Raw genomic sequence first — 17,897 nt, forward strand, 5'->3', positions numbered from 1 at the left:
GGAGTGTGCAGCGGGGGTGTGGGTAGGAGAGAGCTGTCGGAGAACTGGGGAGCTCTGGATGATCTGGGGGAGGGGGCGGCACCCGCTGCGCACCCGACTCGTCCCAGCCACGTCTCAGAGGGACGCTCTCCTGAGGACCCCCATTTGCCAGATGAGAAAATTGAGGCTCCGAGAGGCCAAGTGACTCTCAAGGTCACACAGCAAGGAAGCTGCAGAGCCAGGCAGGAACCGCTCTGGGTGGCTCCTAGGAAAAGTCCGCCGGAGAACTCCGTTGAGAAGCCCCCAGCCACAAGTCTGGGGGAGTGTTTGTACGGGCGGGGGACTTCTCTGTGGGGCACGGCTCTGCCAGGGCTCCGGGTGGGGGCGTCAGGGCGCTGAGGCCGCCCTGGGCCGCGGAGGAAGGGGGGGATGGCGGAATGGGCGTGTGTGCGCACCTACGGAGGTGTGTGCATGTGTGTGGGAGACTGCATGCGTGTAGATGCGCTAGCAGGCGTGTGTGCACACGTGTGCAGATGTCAGTGCCGCTGTGGCCCGGGACTCGAGGCTAGCCTGGCTCGAGTGAGCAGCAGCCGAGGAGTCGTCCCCGTGCACGGGTTTGTATTCTGGAGCAGAAGAGCTGGGTATGTGTGCACGGGTGTGGGTACCATTGTGTGTGTGAGTCGGAGGATGGGAGGCGAGTGCCTGTGCCCCTGTGTGAACTGGGCGTCTTGCACCCAAATGTGCTGTCCTCGGTGAATAACTTGGGTATGGAACGAGTGCCTGTCCCTGCATGGGTACGTGTGACCCCACCAGTGACTGGAGTTACTGGTGGTGTCATACACGCACTTGCCACCCCCCATTGCGCTAGCGCCCCCTTTGGGGCACTCTACTCTGTGCCTGAATGTGGCCGGCTTGTGCGCGCGTTCACAGTTCGATTGTGCAGGGTGAGGGCCTGAGAGTGGAGACTAGGCTGGGAGGAAAGGGACTGTGGAAGCGCTGAGCCGGGACCCCTGGGGCCTTCCCGGAGGAGGTGGCTTGGGAGCGCGCGGTTCCCAGGCTCAGGCTCCCCGCTGACGCCTCCGGGCCGCAGCGGGCTCCCCCCGCCCTAGGAATGTTTCTCTCTCCACTCCAGCCTGCCTCCCCAGGGGCAGGCCCCCAGGGGCTGCCTCAGCCCCGCCTCCTCTCCCTGGGCGCCCACGAGGGGGCGATGCGGGCAGGACGCCTGGGTTCTCTCCTCCCCCCTCTCATCTCAGGGAGAAATTCCTCCGAGGTCCCCTCAGGCTCTGGGTTCCCAAAATAACCCTGCGGGGGAAGGGAGCTGTGGAGGCAGGGAACCGGGAGGGGCGCAGAGCGGAGCTGCGGGGCGCTGCAGGTGCCTCTGGGTAGAGGCGGCGAGGAGCAGAGGGCTTGCGAGGGGCTCGCTCGTCCCCATCCCCGAGGAGCCCCTCGGCCCTCTTGCGACTCCGAGGGAGGGCCGGAAGCCTCTCGGCGGGTCGGTTTCCCAACCGGCGGTTTGCACCATCCAGGCCGGACCGTTTAACCCCAGGAGTGGCCGTGACCGACGACTCCGCCCCTGCCCAGCAGGGGGCGTGCCCGCCCCGCCCCGTTCCTTCCCCCGGGGACGTTCCCCCAGCCGGCGCCTCCGCAGACTCCGGTTCTACCTCTCCCGGTACAGGGGTCCGGTCCGAGCTGGTTGGAGGCTCCCGGAGCGCAGCTTGGGCCCAGCCCACCCGCGCCTGTGGCCATGGCGGGCACCCTGGACCTGGACAAGGGCTGCACAGTGGAGGAGCTGCTCCGTGGCTGCATCGAAGCCTTCGGTGAGTGGCACGGGAGGGCACACCCAGCTGAGCTCAGCCTGAGCTTTAACCCGGGCCCCTGCCTCCCAGCGCAGACCCCTGGCCAGGCCCACCCAGCGCCGCACCCTGCAGCCCATTGACGAAAGCCTCCTCCTCATCACAGGGTAGAGAGACCTATACGCTTCAGGCAAATAAAATGTTTCCCTGACCCAGTCTGCACGAGCCGGTGTTAAAGGGAGGTCTGGGGTCCCCAGACTCTGACATGAGGGACATTATCTGTCTCCGGGGGCATCCGGAGGAACTCACAATCTCCGGCCTGGGAGCTGTTTCCGGCTGATGCGGGGCGGCCTATCTGGTGCAGGGATGCCCCTTCCCTCAGCACTCAGGAAATGACCTCTGGACTGTTGACCCCGGGAAACCCAGGCTCTTTCCTTCCCAGCTGGTTCCTCTCCGGACGATGGGCCTGGCTTGGACGCCTCCCTCCCCCCTGCTCCTCAGATCCAGCCTGCTCGGGAGGGGGCGGGATCAGGAATGCCCCCAGAGAGGCCAAATGCCGGGTAGGCTGGGGGTAGTGTTGGAGACCACAGCTGCGGGACCAAGGGTCAACCCGCTTCTCTTTGACTCCTCGGAGTTAGATGACTTCGGGAAGGTGCGGGACCCGCAGCTGGTGCGAATGTTCCTCATGATGCACCCCTGGTACATCCCCTCCTCTCAGCTGGCGGCAAAACTGCTCCACATATATCCTTCTCGGGCCCCTGGAGTCGAAGTCCTTGAGCAAGGCCCCGCTGCCCAGCCCAGACTGGACTGAGCTTAGCTCCTGGAGTACAGGCCCCGCCTATATCCCAGAATTTAGGCGCTCCCTAGACTCCCTCTAGTGCCTAGGCTCCACCTCTCGCTGCTCAGGCCCCGCCCCCAGACTCTCTCCCCAACCTCGGTCTTGATCCCCTCATCTTCCCTAGAGTCTAGGACTTGCCCTACTCCCAGCCCAGGCCTCCCCTCTTGCCTCTCTCCCAGAGCCCAGACCCTGCTCTCAATCTCCTCTAGAACCTGGGCCCCGTCCCCACACCCCCTCCCAAAGCTCAAGCTTCCTCATCCTCAAAACCCAGGCCCTACCCTCAGCCGTCTTCTAGAACTCCGGCCCAGCCCCATTCAAGGCCGCGCCCCACCCCCCAGGCACCGCCCCCAGCATGTCTCCTAGAACCAGGCCCCGCCCCGAGGGCCCCCCCACCCCGCCCCATTCAGGCTCCATCGTCCCTCCATTGCTAGAGATACGCTCCATCTTTGTTTTCCTTAACTCGAGTTTACCTACCAACAATCCCGGAAGGACAACTCCAATTCACTGCAGGTGAAAACGTGTCACCTGGTCAGGTGAGTTTCTCCTGAGGCTCTGTTCCCTCCTTTTGCAACCTTCTCCTCAGGCTTCCGACTCTGGTGGGCCTGAGGGTGGAAGAGCGCAGTCCTGGGAGTTGGGCCGTGTGAGGCTGAATCCCGGCTCTGCCCTCGGGGGGCTGCGCCTCCACAGGCTTGCCCCTGCCTCCCACTGGGCCTTGGTTTTCTTATCTGTCCAATAGGGGGTGGGTAGCTCAAAGGGCTGCTGTAAAGAGGAGGGAAAATCTGGCTAGAGGAGGCAGGGGGAACACAATTTGAGGCATGACAGGCCTCCCTCCCTCTTTGGAGGACTACAATCCCCATGAGCCCCTTGGGCAGCCCACTGCGGGTGGGGGAAGGGCTGCCTTGGGTGACTGCGCCCCTCCGCCAGGTACTGGATCTCGGCATTCCCAGCGGAGTTTGACTTGAACCCCGAGCTGGCTGAGCAGATCAAAGAGTTGAAGGCTCTGCTAGACCAGGAAGGGAACCGGCGGCACAGCAGCCTCATCGACATCGAGAGCGTGTGCGTGGTGGGGGGGGGGGGGCGGAGAGCTCAGCATCCCACCCCATCTGCGCTTAATAAATGTTTGTTGACTTGAATGAATGAGGGTCACGTCACTCTCTTGCTTAAATAGCTTCCATGGCTCCCTATCGCCTTCAGAACTCCTCGGCTGGGCATTCAAAACCCTTGGCCTGGGCCAGCTTGGCTCATTTCCCACCACGCACTGCGCATCCCATGCACTTCATTCCGTGCCTATGTGGGTCCATGCACCATTCTCTGAGCGTCCTACGCACCTCCCACCGTAGCGCTCTGCTCATCCTCATACTCTTCCCCTTGCCTTCTCCATGTTATCAACACTCAGCCCAAGTTCAAAGTTTCTCTGGGTTCTCCCAGGGCGGTGGAAGTAGTTCCTTCCTTATTCCCATGGCATTTTGTACAGACGCCTGTACAAAGACCTCTGCACATGTAGCGTTTTCTGTGACCGTTGTTTCTGTGCCTGTCTTCCTCAGTAGACTGTGGGCTCGAGGGCAGGGACCGTGTCTTGCTCACCTGTTTTCCCAGTGCTTAGCACAGTGCCTGGCACAGAGTCTGTTTTCCATAAACGTTGAAACAGTGTTTCACATCAACATTCCATGTGTTAAGTGCATGACCCGGGGAGATACCAAGGATTTGCTGGGATGGGACAGCAGTGCTTAGGACAGTGCCTCAAACTGTGTCGTCCTCAGTCAGCTTGAGTGGCATGTCTGTGAGTGTGGGGCCATGAGGGGTGGGGATCTCCAGCAAAGGACTCATTCCCCCTGCCCCCCCAGCCCCACCTACAAGTGGAAGCGGCAGGTGACCCAGCGGAACCCCGTGGCCCAGAAAAAGCGCAAGATGTCCCTGTTGTTCGACCACCTGGAGCCCATGGAGCTGGCGGAGCATCTCACCTACTTGGAGTATCGCTCCTTCTGCAAGATCCTGGTGTGGCCCCAGGGCCTGCGGTCAGGGACAGTATGGCTGGGGAGGGGGTTCTGGCAGGGGTGGGGTCCCTCGGGTGGGCTGGTGCTTTAGCGGAAGCAGCACAGGAGAGCCGGAGGGCAGCGGTGGCCAGCGGTGGGTGTGGGGTGGGGGGTGGGGGGTCTGCAGGGCACCGAGGCCACTCCTGCCTGCAGTTTCAGGACTATCACAGTTTTGTGACTCACGGCTGCACGGTGGACAACCCAGTCCTGGAGCGGTTCATCTCCCTCTTCAACAGCGTCTCACAGTGGGTGCAGCTCATGATTCTCAGCAAACCCACAGCCCCACAGCGGGCCCTGGTCATCACACACTTCGTCCATGTGGCAGAGGTGCCTCCCCTCACCTCCCCCTGCCCTGCTGCCCCGAATCCCCCAGCCTTCCCAGTTGCCAGTTGGACTAAGCCCCTCCTTCCCACTAAGCCACTGCCTCCTCTCCAGAAAGTGGGGCCCCATTCTGGGCCCATTCAGTGACTCTCTGCCTCCGCTCCCCCATCTGCCCCCCAGAAGCTGCTGCAGCTGCAGAACTTCAACACACTGATGGCCGTGGTCGGGGGCCTGAGCCACAGCTCCATCTCCCGCCTCAAGGAGACCCACAGTCACGTCAGCCCTGAGACCGTCAAGGTGCCTGGGCCGGGGGTGGTGGTGGCGGAGAGGCATCCCCGGGCATAGGGCATGACTGCCCTCATTTGACAGATGAAGAAACTGAGGCTCAGAGGTTAAATGCTTTTCCCAGGTTGCACCATGATAGTGGCAGATTGGGGACTCCAGGTCTGCCTGTCTCCGAAGCTGTGCTTCTTCTCCTTTTGTTTTTTAATATATCAGGTGATAGAATAAACATTGAAAAGTATATGAAACATATATGAAGTTTAAATGGAAATTATAAAGAAAAGACCTGTGTAACCACCACCCAGGCCAGCACCCAGAAGCTCCAGCAGCTTAGAGCATAACTCCTCCCCACCGGAGGTAACTGCTATTGTGACTTTTGTGGAAATGATGACCTTGCTTTCCTTTATAGCTTTCCTACCTAGGTATGCATCCCAAAACAGTGTGGTTTTTTTGTTGCCTGGTTTTGAACTTTCTATAACTGGAATCAGAGGTCCCTGGAGGGCGAAAACAGTTTGTGCTCCAGTACTAAAGATTAGCAGTTTGAACCCACCCAGCAGTGCCACGGAAGAAAGGCCTGGCGATCTGCTTCCGTAAAGATTACAGCCAAGAAAACCCCATGTGGCAGTTCTGCTCTGTCACACATTAGGTCTCCATGAATTGGAACTGACTCAACAGCAGTGGTTTTTTTGATAACTGGAATCATGTTGTATATGTTGTCTTATGTCTTGATTCTTTCATTCACCATGGTGGCAAGCAGGGATGGATTACCCAATAAGCAAGTTATGCATGGGTTTACTTCTGCTTACTTACTAATCTGAAGTACACAACTTCACCTGTTTTTCACCACATCAAAGATCTATAATGAATAATTTCGCATTGGTTTCACCACCTCTTGATGTGGTGAAAACCACTGTGAAATTGTTCATTGCAGATTAGAAAGTAAACACAAGTAAGCCTGTGCGTACCTTGCTTAATGGTTAATCTGCTCCTGGTGGGGAGATCCTTACATTTCATTATATGGAGCAATTGTTCATTCCTTTTCGTTGCCATCTAATATTTCCTTGTAAGTCTCTACCCAAACTGATGTGTCTATTCTGTTGTTGAACATTTGAGGTGTTCCAATTTTTGCTATTACAAACAACACAGCTAAGAACATTCTTCTAGGTCATTGTCCTGTGCTGCCTTCCCTCCTAGAGCCTCAGTTTCTTCTTCTGTTAAATGTTGATGATAATCTGTGCCCAGGCCTGGTGTTCAGGTGTGGTTATTTGGCAGTGTGTGTTGCCTTCAGTCTGTAACCCATGAACTCTGACCCCCAGGGGCTGAGGGAGCCCGTGCTGAGGGGCACTAAGGGAGGATTTGATCTTTCACCCCTCCCTGGCCCTGACTCCTCATCCTCTCCCACATTTCCAGGGCTGGGGGTGGGGGGATGGTTGAGCTAGTGAACAAGTGTGTGTGTGTGTGTGTGTGTGTGTGTGTGTGTGAGTGAGTGTGAGTGACCCCCCCGCCACTGTCTGCCCCCACCAGCTCTGGGAAGGTCTGACGGAGCTAGTGACGGCCGCAGGTAACTATGGGAACTACCGGCGCCGGCTGGCAGCCTGTGTGGGCTTCCGCTTCCCCATCCTTGGTGTGCACCTCAAGGACCTGGTGGCCCTGCAGCTGGCACTGCCTGACTGGCTGGACCCTGCCCGGACACGGCTCAATGGGGCCAAGATGAAGCAGCTGTTCAGCATCCTGGAGGAGCTGGCCATGGTGACCAGCATGCGGCCACCAGTGCAAGCCAACCCCGACCTGCTGAGCCTGCTCACGGTGAGGGGCTGGGGAGTGGGAAGCAGTGTTGACAATCACACCTGGTCCTAGGTTTACGTGAGGGTCTGGGCTCGGCTTTGGGTTCTGGGCTTTAGCCTGGGTTCTATGGTTTGGAATGAACTCTTGAGCTGGGCTTCAGGCTCCAGATGGGGCTGTGGACTGAGGTCTGACCACTATCTGACGTGTAGATCTCAGGCCGGTTTGAGGTTGGGCCTGGGTCCTGGGTTGAGTTCCTGGCAGGTGTGTTCTAGGTTTGGGGCAAAGCTCTGGATTCTGGGTGCTGGGGTGGCAGCTAGACATGGTTCTGGGCTCTGAGGTTCTTGCTCTAAGCAAAGTTCTGGACTTGGCCTTGGACTTGGTCTTGGGGTCTAGGGTGGGTGTTGGGTTCTAGTCTAGATCTGGATTAGGTATTAGATATTGGGCTAGGGCTTAGGTTTTGGGGTTTGGAGTGAATTCTTAGCTGCTTCTAGGCTCTGGACTGGGGTTAGGATTGAATTCTGAGCTGGATTCTGGACGCTGGGTTGGGTTCTAGGTTGGGGGTGAATTTCAGAAATCTAGCTTGGGTTCTGGCCTGGATTTTTGGCTGAGATCTTGAAAGTGGGTTGTGTTCAAGGTTTGGGGTGAAGCAATGGTTTTGGGTTGGGGCTAGGCTGGCTCGTGGGTGCCAGCTGTGTTCGGAGCTGGGCTTTGGGCTAAGTCTAGCTTCTGAACCTGGTTCTAGACTGTGACTCTGGGCTGTAGGCAGTGGGCTCTTGACACCAACAGTGGCCCGGGGTATGATCACACCTGTATGTCCCAGGTGTCTCTGGACCAGTATCAGACAGAGGATGAGCTGTACCAGCTGTCCCTACAGCGAGAGCCACGCTCCAAGTCCTCGGTGAGGGAAGGGATCCCTGCTTCCCCACTCTTTGCATCCTCTTCCCCCACTCACCTCTGCCCCACCCGAGAGTCCTGGGATATGAGGACAAGAAGAGCTCCTAGAAGCTATCTCACTCATCCCGCTTGTTGGACAGATGGGGACACTGAGGCCTGGGTGGTGGCAGTCACCTTGGGCAGGCTCCCGTCTCCCCCAGGAGTTGCCCTGGGTCCTGGGCTCCCTCTGCCTCTGGCTGTAGCTCAACCTGGCCATTCTCACAGCCAACCAGCCCCACAAGCTGCACCCCACCTCCCCGGCCTCCAGTGCTAGAGGAGTGGACCTCAGCGGCCAAGCCCAAGCTGGACCAGGCCCTGTTGGTAGAGCACATCGAGAAGATGGTAGAGGTGAGACTCTGGGGTGGCCAGTTCTAGAGCCTGAGGGACAGGGGATAAGTCCATTGGTGGAAGTAGTGGTCAATAATGGTGGGCTTTTCCAGAGCACTGCCATGGGAGCCACCCTAGTGACACATCCCAGGGCCTGTGCTCTGTCTCCAGAAAGCACAGGGCTAGCAGGTTGGCTGCATGGGGCCAAGATGCCAATGGGTGGAGTTGGGGGGGGTGTGTGGGAAAGGGAGGTGGTGGGGAAGCCGGACAGCTGCCCACATCTCAGAGACAGCTTTTATAACATGGATTGGGAATGTGGGAAGGCGCGAGGGGCCTCATGCTCCTTCTGCTCTGCCCATTCCCACCTGTGTGTGTCCCTCTGTGCCCCCCAGTCTGTGTTCCGGAACTTTGATGTTGATGGGGACGGCCACATCTCACAGGAAGAGTTCCAGATCATTCGTGGGAACTTCCCTTACCTCAGCGCTTTTGGAGACCTCGACCAGAACCAGTGAGGAGACCCAGAGGGCTGGGGGACTGGGGAGAGGGAAAACAGCTCAGCCCACTTCCCCCTCGGGCTTCAGTTTCCTCACGTGCAGGCTGAGGCCCTTGAACCAGATGGTCTTGGCAGAGGAAACCACCAGAGTGGAGAGGGGCTCTTATTTTGGTGGGGAGGCAGCCAGCTCTGCAGGCTCAGTGTTACCTCACTCATTCAGACAGATGAGGGGTTCCACCTGAATCTTGCAGCGACTGTGGCCTGGAAACTGTTGCTACAAAAATGCCGTTTTATTTGTGGAGCTCACAGCTGGCAAAAGTGTGGGCAAGTCGAGCTCCTGGGTAGCCTGTTGTAACGAATAGGTAAGAAAGGCCTGTAATTAGCAGCACCCACTTGCTTATCAACAGTTCATATGCTGACAATTTGGAAAAACAGCTGGTTTTCTGAAGTAGGTTAAACGTGCCCCCTGCAACCATGCCCCTGCCCCTGCTTTGCTGAGCAGACAAAGCTCAAATCAAAATGAACAGTCCACCCCAGGTCGATTTTTTAAAAAATGTTACCTGTAATTTTAAAAATCTTATTTTTTTCAAATTATAAAAATTTAGGGTAAAAACAAATCCAGGTAGTAAGATAAATTTCTAGGGAACAAAGTGTCTAAAGTAAGAAGTGGAAGCTCCCTCCCATCCTTCCCGCTGGCAGAGGTAACCACTCTTAACACTGTTAACAACATTAAGGGGTTGGCAGTACGTGTATCCTTCCAGTCTTTTTTTCCATGCTGGTGCAAATTGATCCACATTTTATTTATTTGGTGTCTGCTTCATGGACAAACAAGATTAGAGTACACATCTACTTCCGCCCTTGGCTTTTCGTGGTGGTTGCTTTGTTTTTCCTTCCAGTGCCAAAGCAGATGTGGGTAAGATCCACCTTGTCTCCCTAGGGTGGTGGGTGGGTTTTTTCCAGGCCGTTTCGGTGAGGGTGCAGCCCTTTGAGACCCTTGGCTTCTTGGATTTGTGTTATTTGTAGAAAGGCCCTTCCACCACCAGTTGCCATCCAGTTAATTCCAACTCATGGTGACCCATGTGTGTCAGAGTAGAACTTGCTCCACAGGGTTTTCAATGGATGATTTTTTGGAAGTAGATCATCAGGCTTTCTTCTGAGGCACCTCTGGGTGGACCTGAACCTCCAACCTTTGGGTTAGCAGCTGAGCACATCGATCATTTGTACCACCCAGGGATTCCCAGAAAGGTCCTTATTCCCCACAAGATTACAAACATCTTCTTCTATACCTTTACAGATACTTCTGTAATTTTATGTTTTACATTTATATTCCCAATTCAGCAGAAATTTAGTTTCCAGGCACAGTGGGAGGAAGGAATCTAGGTTTATATTTTTTTGGAATGGACAGTTGTCCCAATGCCCTGTTGATTTGAAGAAACACCTGGATCACATTATGGGTCTCCAAATACAACAGGTGGAAGTTTCCAGGCCACCCTTTCCGTGAGGGTGCAGCCCCTTGAGACCTTTGAGGGCTCCAGCTTCACGTGGGAACCTCAGCCTTAATTCCCAACATCTCCCAGGCCTCAGAGGTCCTGTGGCCTGGGACTATTGCTACAATAGACTACTGTGCCTGCCTGGCCCCTGGTTAGGTACAAAAGTAGCACCTGGCTCATCAGGAGGGAGACCAACAGCTCCCTCCCAGGACAACCACAGTTCAGGCCCCAGCTCACTGCCTCATCCTGACGCTCCCTCTTTGTTTCTGGAACCATTTCTTTCTTGCAAGTTCACCTATGCATTGAAAATAATTTTCAGTATATTTTAGCTAGTATTTCTAGATGTTTGTTGCAGTGGGGTTTTCAGGGTTTTTTAAAAATCACTGTCTTGTCAGAATCACACACCTTGCTTTTTCTTTTTTCTTTTTTTGGTCACTTAACCCTTTAGCATGCACATCCTACCATGTCAATTCATGTACAACTACCTCATGCTTTAGAGCAGCTGCAGAGCATTCTACGGGGTGGCTGGGCTCTCATTTACCTACCCATTCTCCTGCTGATGGACATGTAGACTATTCCCAGTTTTTCGCTCTTCTATGCAGTGCTGCTGTGAACATCCTTGTACCGATGCACTCCAGCCAGCATTTCTGTAGGAGAAATTCCTAGAAGTGGGATAATTGGAACAAAAGATATGCACATTCTAAATTTGGAGAGAGACTGCCAAACTGGCCTCAGACAAGGTTGTACCAATTTGCAGCCCCATCAGCAGTTACCAGTGCCCATTGCCAGACTTCCTTGCCAACACTGGATGCTATAATAAGCTTCAAAATGTTTGCCAGTCTGATCAGCAAATGATATCTTGGTTAAATTTGTATTTCTTTAATATTAGTGGCGGTGGGATATCTTTTCATATGTTTATCAGCCATTTCTATTTCTTCTGTTAATTGCCTGTTCATAGTCTTTGTTCATTATTCTACTGAGTTGTTGGTCTTTTTCTCATTGATTTTTAGAATCTCTGTTAATGGATATTAACCCTTTCCTGTTGAATGTGTTTGAAAATATTTTCTTCCCGTCTGTCATATAAAATTTAAAACTTGTTATGTGCTCAATCTGTCTGTCTTTTCCTTTTTGGCTTCTTAGATTTGTGTTATTTGTAGAAAGGCCCTTCCATCCCCTGTTGCTGTTGAGTCAATTCCAACTCACGGTGACCCTGTATGTGTCAGAGTAGAACTGTGCTCTATTGGATTTTCAGTGGCTGATTTTTAGAAGTAGATCATGAGGGCTTTCTTCCAAGATGCCTCTGGGTGGACTCGAACCTCCAACCTTTTGGTTAGCAGTTGAGCATGTTAACCGTTTACACCAACCAAAGACTCCCAGAAAGGCCCTTATCCCCTCAAGATTACAAAAATCTTCTCCTCTACCTTTACAGATACTTACGTAATTTTATTTTTTACATTTGTATTCTCAATTCGGCAGGAATTTAGTTTTCAGGCACAGTGGGAGGAAGGAATTTAGGTTTATATATTTTTTTGGAACGGACAGTTGTCCCAATGCCCTGTTGATTTGAAGGACCACCTGGATCATATTATGGCTCACCAAATACAATAGGTGGAAGTTTCCAGACCACCCTTTCAGTGAGGGTGCAGCCCTTCAAGAACTTTGAGGGCCCCAGCTTCACATGGGAACCTCAGCCCCAAGTGAAATCGCTCCCACTGGTTGAGGAGCTAGGCCTGCACAGGCACTACCAAAGCGCTGTACGTGCATTATCTCACTTACCAACACCCATGGAAGCAGCAGGCAAGAAATCAAATGATGCATTGCATTGGGTAAATCTGCTGAAAAGACCTCTTCAAAGTGTTAAAAAGCAAAGATGTCACCTTGAGAACTAAGGTGCGCCTGTCCCAAGTCATGGTATTTTCAGTCACCTCATATGCATGTGAAAGCTGGACAATGAATGAGGAAGACCGAAGAAGAATAGATGCCTTTGAATTATGCTGGCGAAGAATATTGAATATACCATGGACTGCCAGAAGAACGAACAATCTGTCTTGGAAGAAGTACAGCCAGAACGCTCCTTAGAAGTGAGGATGTGAGAGTTCGTCACACTTACTTTGGACGTGTTATCAGGAGGGACCAGTCCCCGGAGAAGGACATCGTGCTTGGTAAAGTAGAGGGTCAGCGAAAAAAGAGGAAGACCCTCAATGAGATGGACTGACACAGTGGCTGCCACTATGGGCTCAAACAGCAACAATTGTGAGGATGGTGCAGGACGGGGCAGTGTTTCGTTCTGTTGTACACAGGGTCACTAGGAGTCAGAATCGACTCAATGGCACCTAACAACAACATCTCACTTCATTGACTAGAACCCCAGGAGGTGTAGGAACTATAATTATCCCTATTTATAGATGAGGAAGGAGCCCTGGTGGTGCAGTGGTGAAGCACTCGGCTGCGAACCAAAAGGTCAGTGATTCAAGCCCATCAGTCGCTGCTTGGGAAAAAGATGTGGCAGTCTGTCTTTGTAAAGATTAAACCAAAAAAGCCCCAAACCCATTGCTGTTGACTGATTTCGACTCATAGCGACCCTGCAGGACAGAGCAGAACTGCTCCATAGGGTTTCCAAAGCTGTAAATCTCTACGGAAGCAGACTGCCACATCTTTCTCCCCGCAGAGCGGCTGGTGGATTTGAACCACAGACCTTTCAGTTAGCAGCTGAGCACTTTAACCACTGTGCCACCAGGGCTCCTTACGTGAAGATTACAGCCTTGGAAACCCTGTGGGGTAGTTCTGCACTGTCCTATAGGGTCTCTGCGAGTTGGAATCAACTCAACGGCAAAGGGTTTGGTTTTGTTTTTGGTTTATAGATGAGAAAGCTGTGGCTCTGGGAGATAAACCAGCCTGAGGTCACAAGGCCAGGAAGTAGAGCTGGGATAGGAACTGAGGGCCGTCTACCTCCAGAGTCCATGCTCACTCTTTCCCCAGAATATGTTAATAGGTGAAAAGAGGGTCCTGTGGGAAACCCTGGTGTCTTTCCTGCAGGATTATCCAAGAGCGGGATAGGCCCAACTTTTCCCAATCTTACCTGGCCCCAGAGTTCATCTGAAGGATCATAGTTCTCAGGGTTCCCAGTGGTGTTCCACAGAGCACACTTTGGGAAGCCGAGGCTGAGGCTGAGGGCGCACAGCCCCTTTTAGGTTACACACCAGCTCGGTGAGGTGGGCAGGACGGGAATTATCATCCCCACTTTTCTGAGGAGGAAACCAAGGGAAAGTGACTTCCTCAAGACCCCACGACTGATCAGTGGCAGCTGCTAAATCTGCCTGACTCCGAGTCTAGTGCTTTCTTTTCCCTGCGTCAGGTGCCCCAGATCAGGAGTTCGTGAGGACTTTTTATTTGGTAGGGGGATTTCCCCAGTGGGAGGGTTAGCAGGCGGTGGTGGTCCTGGGCAGGGCCCACGCTGAGGCTCCCCCTCCCCGCGCAGGGACGGCTGCATCAGCAGGGAGGAGATGGTCTCCTACTTCCTGCGCTCCAGCTCCGTGCTGGGCGGCCGCATGGGCTTCTTGCACAACTTCCAGGAGAGCAACTCCCTGCGGCCAGTCACCTGCCGCCACTGCAAGACCCTGGTGAGTCCCTGCCCATGCCCCGCCCCTTCAGCCCTGGCCACTCCCATTCACGCCCCGCCTTCCGTTCTGGCCCTGCCCCTCCCCTGCTGGCGCCTTCTCAGGGGGACGAACTTTATTAATCTCATCTGCCTTTCCTCTTGATGCTCTGCACCTGACCCTAAGGTCCCAGAGAGGGTCAGTCCTAGTCCCTGCCCTCTCGAAAGGGGAGGCAGGTCATCACCTCTAAGTCTCTCCCCCCTCAGCATGGCCCTCTCCTCTATTTCAGATCCTAGGCATCTACAAGCAGGGCCTCAAATGCCGAGGTGAGATGGAATGGCAGGGCTGCTGGGCTGAATGGACGAGAAAGGTTTTCCTGGAGAGTGGCTATCTGGGTGGAGATTCTTATTTTGGTGGGGCAGTTGCCATGGAGTGAAGTTCCTTAGATGGGGAGAAGCATCCTGAGTGATGTGAAGGGTTTCTTTTAAGAGGGCTTTTATCTTGGTAAGGCAGCTGCCCAGGGACAGAGAATTCTAGACAGGGCATGGACTGGTAAGTAGGCTGAAGAGAGGACTTTAGAAGGATACTCATTTTGGTGGGGCAGCTGCTCAGGAGGATCCTGGGAGAGGTGCAGGCCTGCAGAATGGGATGGAGGGTGTTCTGACCAATGGCCCCTGCCTGGGCTCCTCATCTGCCTCCACCAGCCTGTGGTGTGAACTGCCACAAACAATGCAAGGATCGCCTGTCAGTCGAGTGCCGGCGCCGGGCTCAGAGCATGAGTTTGGAGGGGTCCGCACCCTCACCCTCACCCACACACACTCACCACCGCGCCTTCAGCTTCTCCTTGCCTCGCCCGGGCAGGCGAGGCTCCCGGCCTCCAGGTAAGGGTGGGTCTCATTCATTGCTGGCCTGGGATGGAGGGAGACAGGGTACTGTGGCGAAGTATTAGTTTATCCAGGATCGGAACCATTCCTGAGCTTGGAATTCTCTTTATTTTGGTGGAGTGATGAAGAAGGGTTAGACAGGTAAGGGTGTCAGAAGGTTGCCAGGAAACCCTCTACCTTCTGAGGCTGGGGAGGAGAAAAACCCTTATTTACAAAGAAGCATGAAATGAAAGGGGCTTCAAGATCCCAGCTGCAATCTTATTTTGTTAGGGGGATTGACCAAGGATTAGAAAGGGAGTTATCTGAGCCATTGCCTGCCCTGGAGGCCGCTCTGAGAAAAGTCCCTTGCTCTGATAATCTCCCAGCGGCTGTTTTGGGGTCTCTGGTGGTTTTGGGTCAGTTTGCTGAATGACAGTTTGCCACCTGATTATTTGCTGAGAACAGTCTGAACAGCTATGCTAAACTGGGGGCTAAGACAGTTGACCACAACTGTTTGGGTTGGGATAAGTTCTCAAAAATAGAGGCAGACACAGGGCATAAGTCCTCAAAAACAGAAAAGAGAAAACCATTTGCATTGAGCCTTCCAGAAGTGCTGGGATCTACAATGTGAAACACACACGCAATTGACATTTAAGGAAACTGTACTGACAAATCTGTGGCTGCAAAAAAGCTGCGGCAAAATGAAAACTTCAAAAAAGCGCCTCAAAAATTGGGCCATTTGGTTATCCAGTGAATTGATTTTTGGTGGATGGCGTTGCTTCCGGGATGGGGTGAGGTGCCTTTTGCGTGCGGGGGGAAGGGCTGCTGAGGTCACAGGGACCCAGGAGTGGGTTCTGTGATACCACCCCTCCCTCCGCAGAGATCCGGGAGGAGGAGGTGCAGATGGTGGAGGACGGAGTGTTTGACATCCACTTGTAATAGGCGGTGAGTCCTCCCGGGGCCTGCCCCAGCCTCTGCTCTGAGGGCAGGTGAGGGTGGGGATAGCAGGGAAATGGTTACTTGGTCCAAATGGCCCACACTGGGTGGACTCCTATCTTGTTGGGGAGGGTCTCCTTCACAACCTCTGTTTTTCTCTTCCCAGCTGTGACTGGATCCAGGACTCGCCTGCCTTGAAGAAAAGACTTGGACCAGAGCAGGGAGCCTGGGGGTGCTGGGGCTGGGGCTGGGGCTGGGGTGGGGGTAGCATGCGGCTGAGGGCAGGCAGGGCCAGGGCTGGAGTCCCTAAGGTTGTACAGACTGTTGTGAATATTTGTATTTTCCAGATGGAATAAAAAGGCCCGTGTACTTAACCTGAAATCAGAGCCTAGACTTCTGGGGGGCTGGAATCCTTGGGGACTAGAATCTTGGGCTCTAGAACTTTGTAACTAGAGGATCTTGAGGGGTCTGGAAACTCACGTGTCTGGAATCTTGTTGTTATGTTGTTAGGTGCCCTCCAGGCACTTCCGGCTCATAGCAACCTTACGTATAACAGAACGAAACCTTGCCCAGTCCTGCGCCATCCTCACAATTGTTGCTGTGTTTGAGCCCATTGTTACAGCCACTGTGTCAATCCATCTCACTGAGGGTCTTCCTCTTTTTCACTGACCTTTGGGAGACTAGAATCTTGGGTAGAATCAGAAAACCTTGGAACATGAGAATTTTGGGGGTGGTTCCAGAATCTTAAGGAGTCTAAAACTGGAACCAAGAGCATCTTTGCACCCCAGAATTGCTGGGACCAGGTGGTTATCTACACCCATGGCCTTCAGCCCGCAGCTGAAATTCTCTTCCTTGACAGGTGGTTTTTCAATCCCTGCTTGAACACCTCCACAATGGGGAGCTCACTACAGAGAATCGCTGCGGGGTGCAGGGAAGGAGAGGGGCAGCCCAGAGTGCTGGCCAGGATAGGGAGGGGAAGGCCAAGGGCAGCCCTGGGCCCCTGCTGGGCTTTCAGGCCCTGGGTGGGGGCTGCGCTCCCTGGGCAGGCAGCCTCCTGGCCTGCGCTGCTGCTAGCCGGAAGGACAGTGACTTCCAGAGGAAATGCATATTGATCCTGCTCTCAGCCTCCGGCAGCCTCTCCCAACCTGGCCCTTCCCTCCTGAGCTTGCAGCGCAGAGGTTTTGGGGGTCACCGCTGCCTGAGGAAGGCTAAGGCCCCTTCTAAGGATGCTCTGGGTGCGGAGTGTGGGCTGGGGATCTCCTGATGGTTCTGAAGCTGGGCCTGGCTGGGCCTGGCTGTCCCTGGGTTCAGGAGCCTCCAGCAGACAGCAGCTCTGAGAATGGGAGCCACCTCCCCTGCCCCCTACACTGGGGGTGTCCTACAGCAGCTGTGGGAGTGTCCTGGGGGTGGAGGCCTGAATACTCCCAAATGCAAAGCACATATCTGTGGACCTGACAATGACCTCAGTGCCCCAGTGAATGCCCGTCCCCATCCCCCAGGGCTCCCACCTCCCTCTGCATCTCGCACTTTGAGACCCCCACTTCCCTGGCCTATCCCACATTTTGGGTCACCCTCTTCCCTTGTTACATCTCAGGGGAAGCCCTGTCCCTTGTTGGGCCCCCAGCCCTGTCCCGCATTGGGTTCCCAGCTCTGCCCCTCCTTCCGCCCCTCCTGTCCCTCCCCCTCCAGAGGCTGTAATATCCGTTTCACGATTTGGGACTGAGTTGCTATAACAACAGACGGCGATTGTGTTGTGAAAAGCAGCTCGCCTCCCGCACTGCCTCCATCCCTGCAGCCTGGTCGGCTCACCTCCCTGCCACCCCCAGCCCCAGCCTGGCCTCCTCCCAGGGTGTGTGTGTTTGCATGGGAACCCAGGTGGGTGCCTGCCCCGCTGGGTGTGTGACGTGGGACTGGCTTGTCATGGTTGTGTGTGTCTCAATTGGATGTATGAGCTTCATGGTGTGTGCGTGTGTGCATGTGTGTGCGTGGACACGCACGCCGTATTTGCTGTATTTCCCCTCCACCGAGTGTCCCCACTGAACTGTGCGTCGGGGAGGGGCATGTGCTCACCCCAGCGTGCAGGTGTCCATGTTGGGTGGGTGCATGTGAGGAGGGAGGCTTCTTGAGGCCCCTCTGCATCAGGTGGTCTGAACCTTGGGCCTTGGAGGAGACAGCTGTGGCTGGGGGGAGGGGCAGGGAGGTGTGGGGCTGCCAGGTGACCTTTCCTG

The 17,897-nt window shown here is 54.6% G+C and overlaps 1 protein-coding gene across 2 annotated transcripts; it reads left to right on the forward strand.

Moving 5' to 3' along the window:
* The first annotated feature begins 12 nt into the window (after positions 1–12).
* On the forward strand, positions 13–16,046 carry RASGRP2 (RAS guanyl releasing protein 2). Of its 2 annotated transcripts, none has more exons than XM_023738227.1 (17): positions 13–308; positions 1,655–1,796; positions 2,411–2,513; positions 3,081–3,143; positions 3,535–3,666; positions 4,455–4,605; positions 4,797–4,970; positions 5,145–5,261; positions 6,771–7,052; positions 7,852–7,929; positions 8,190–8,312; positions 8,684–8,799; positions 13,753–13,894; positions 14,160–14,196; positions 14,575–14,751; positions 15,614–15,678; positions 15,836–16,046. In XM_023738227.1, the coding sequence occupies exons 2-16, from the start codon at positions 1,724–1,726 to the stop codon at positions 15,670–15,672; spliced, it is 1,827 nt and encodes a 608-aa protein (XP_023593995.1). In that variant the 5' UTR covers positions 13–308; positions 1,655–1,723; the 3' UTR covers positions 15,673–15,678; positions 15,836–16,046. The 2 variants fall into 2 exon arrangements, with proteins under 2 accessions (XP_023593995.1, XP_023593996.1); XM_023738228.1 differs by having other exon boundaries at positions 13–221.
* Positions 16,047–17,897: the final 1,851 nt, after the last annotated feature.

The sequence above is a fragment of the Trichechus manatus genome, unplaced genomic scaffold, assembly GCF_000243295.1.
Source record: "Trichechus manatus latirostris isolate Lorelei unplaced genomic scaffold, TriManLat1.0 scaffold00113, whole genome shotgun sequence".
Lineage (NCBI taxonomy): Eukaryota > Metazoa > Chordata > Mammalia > Sirenia > Trichechidae > Trichechus > Trichechus manatus.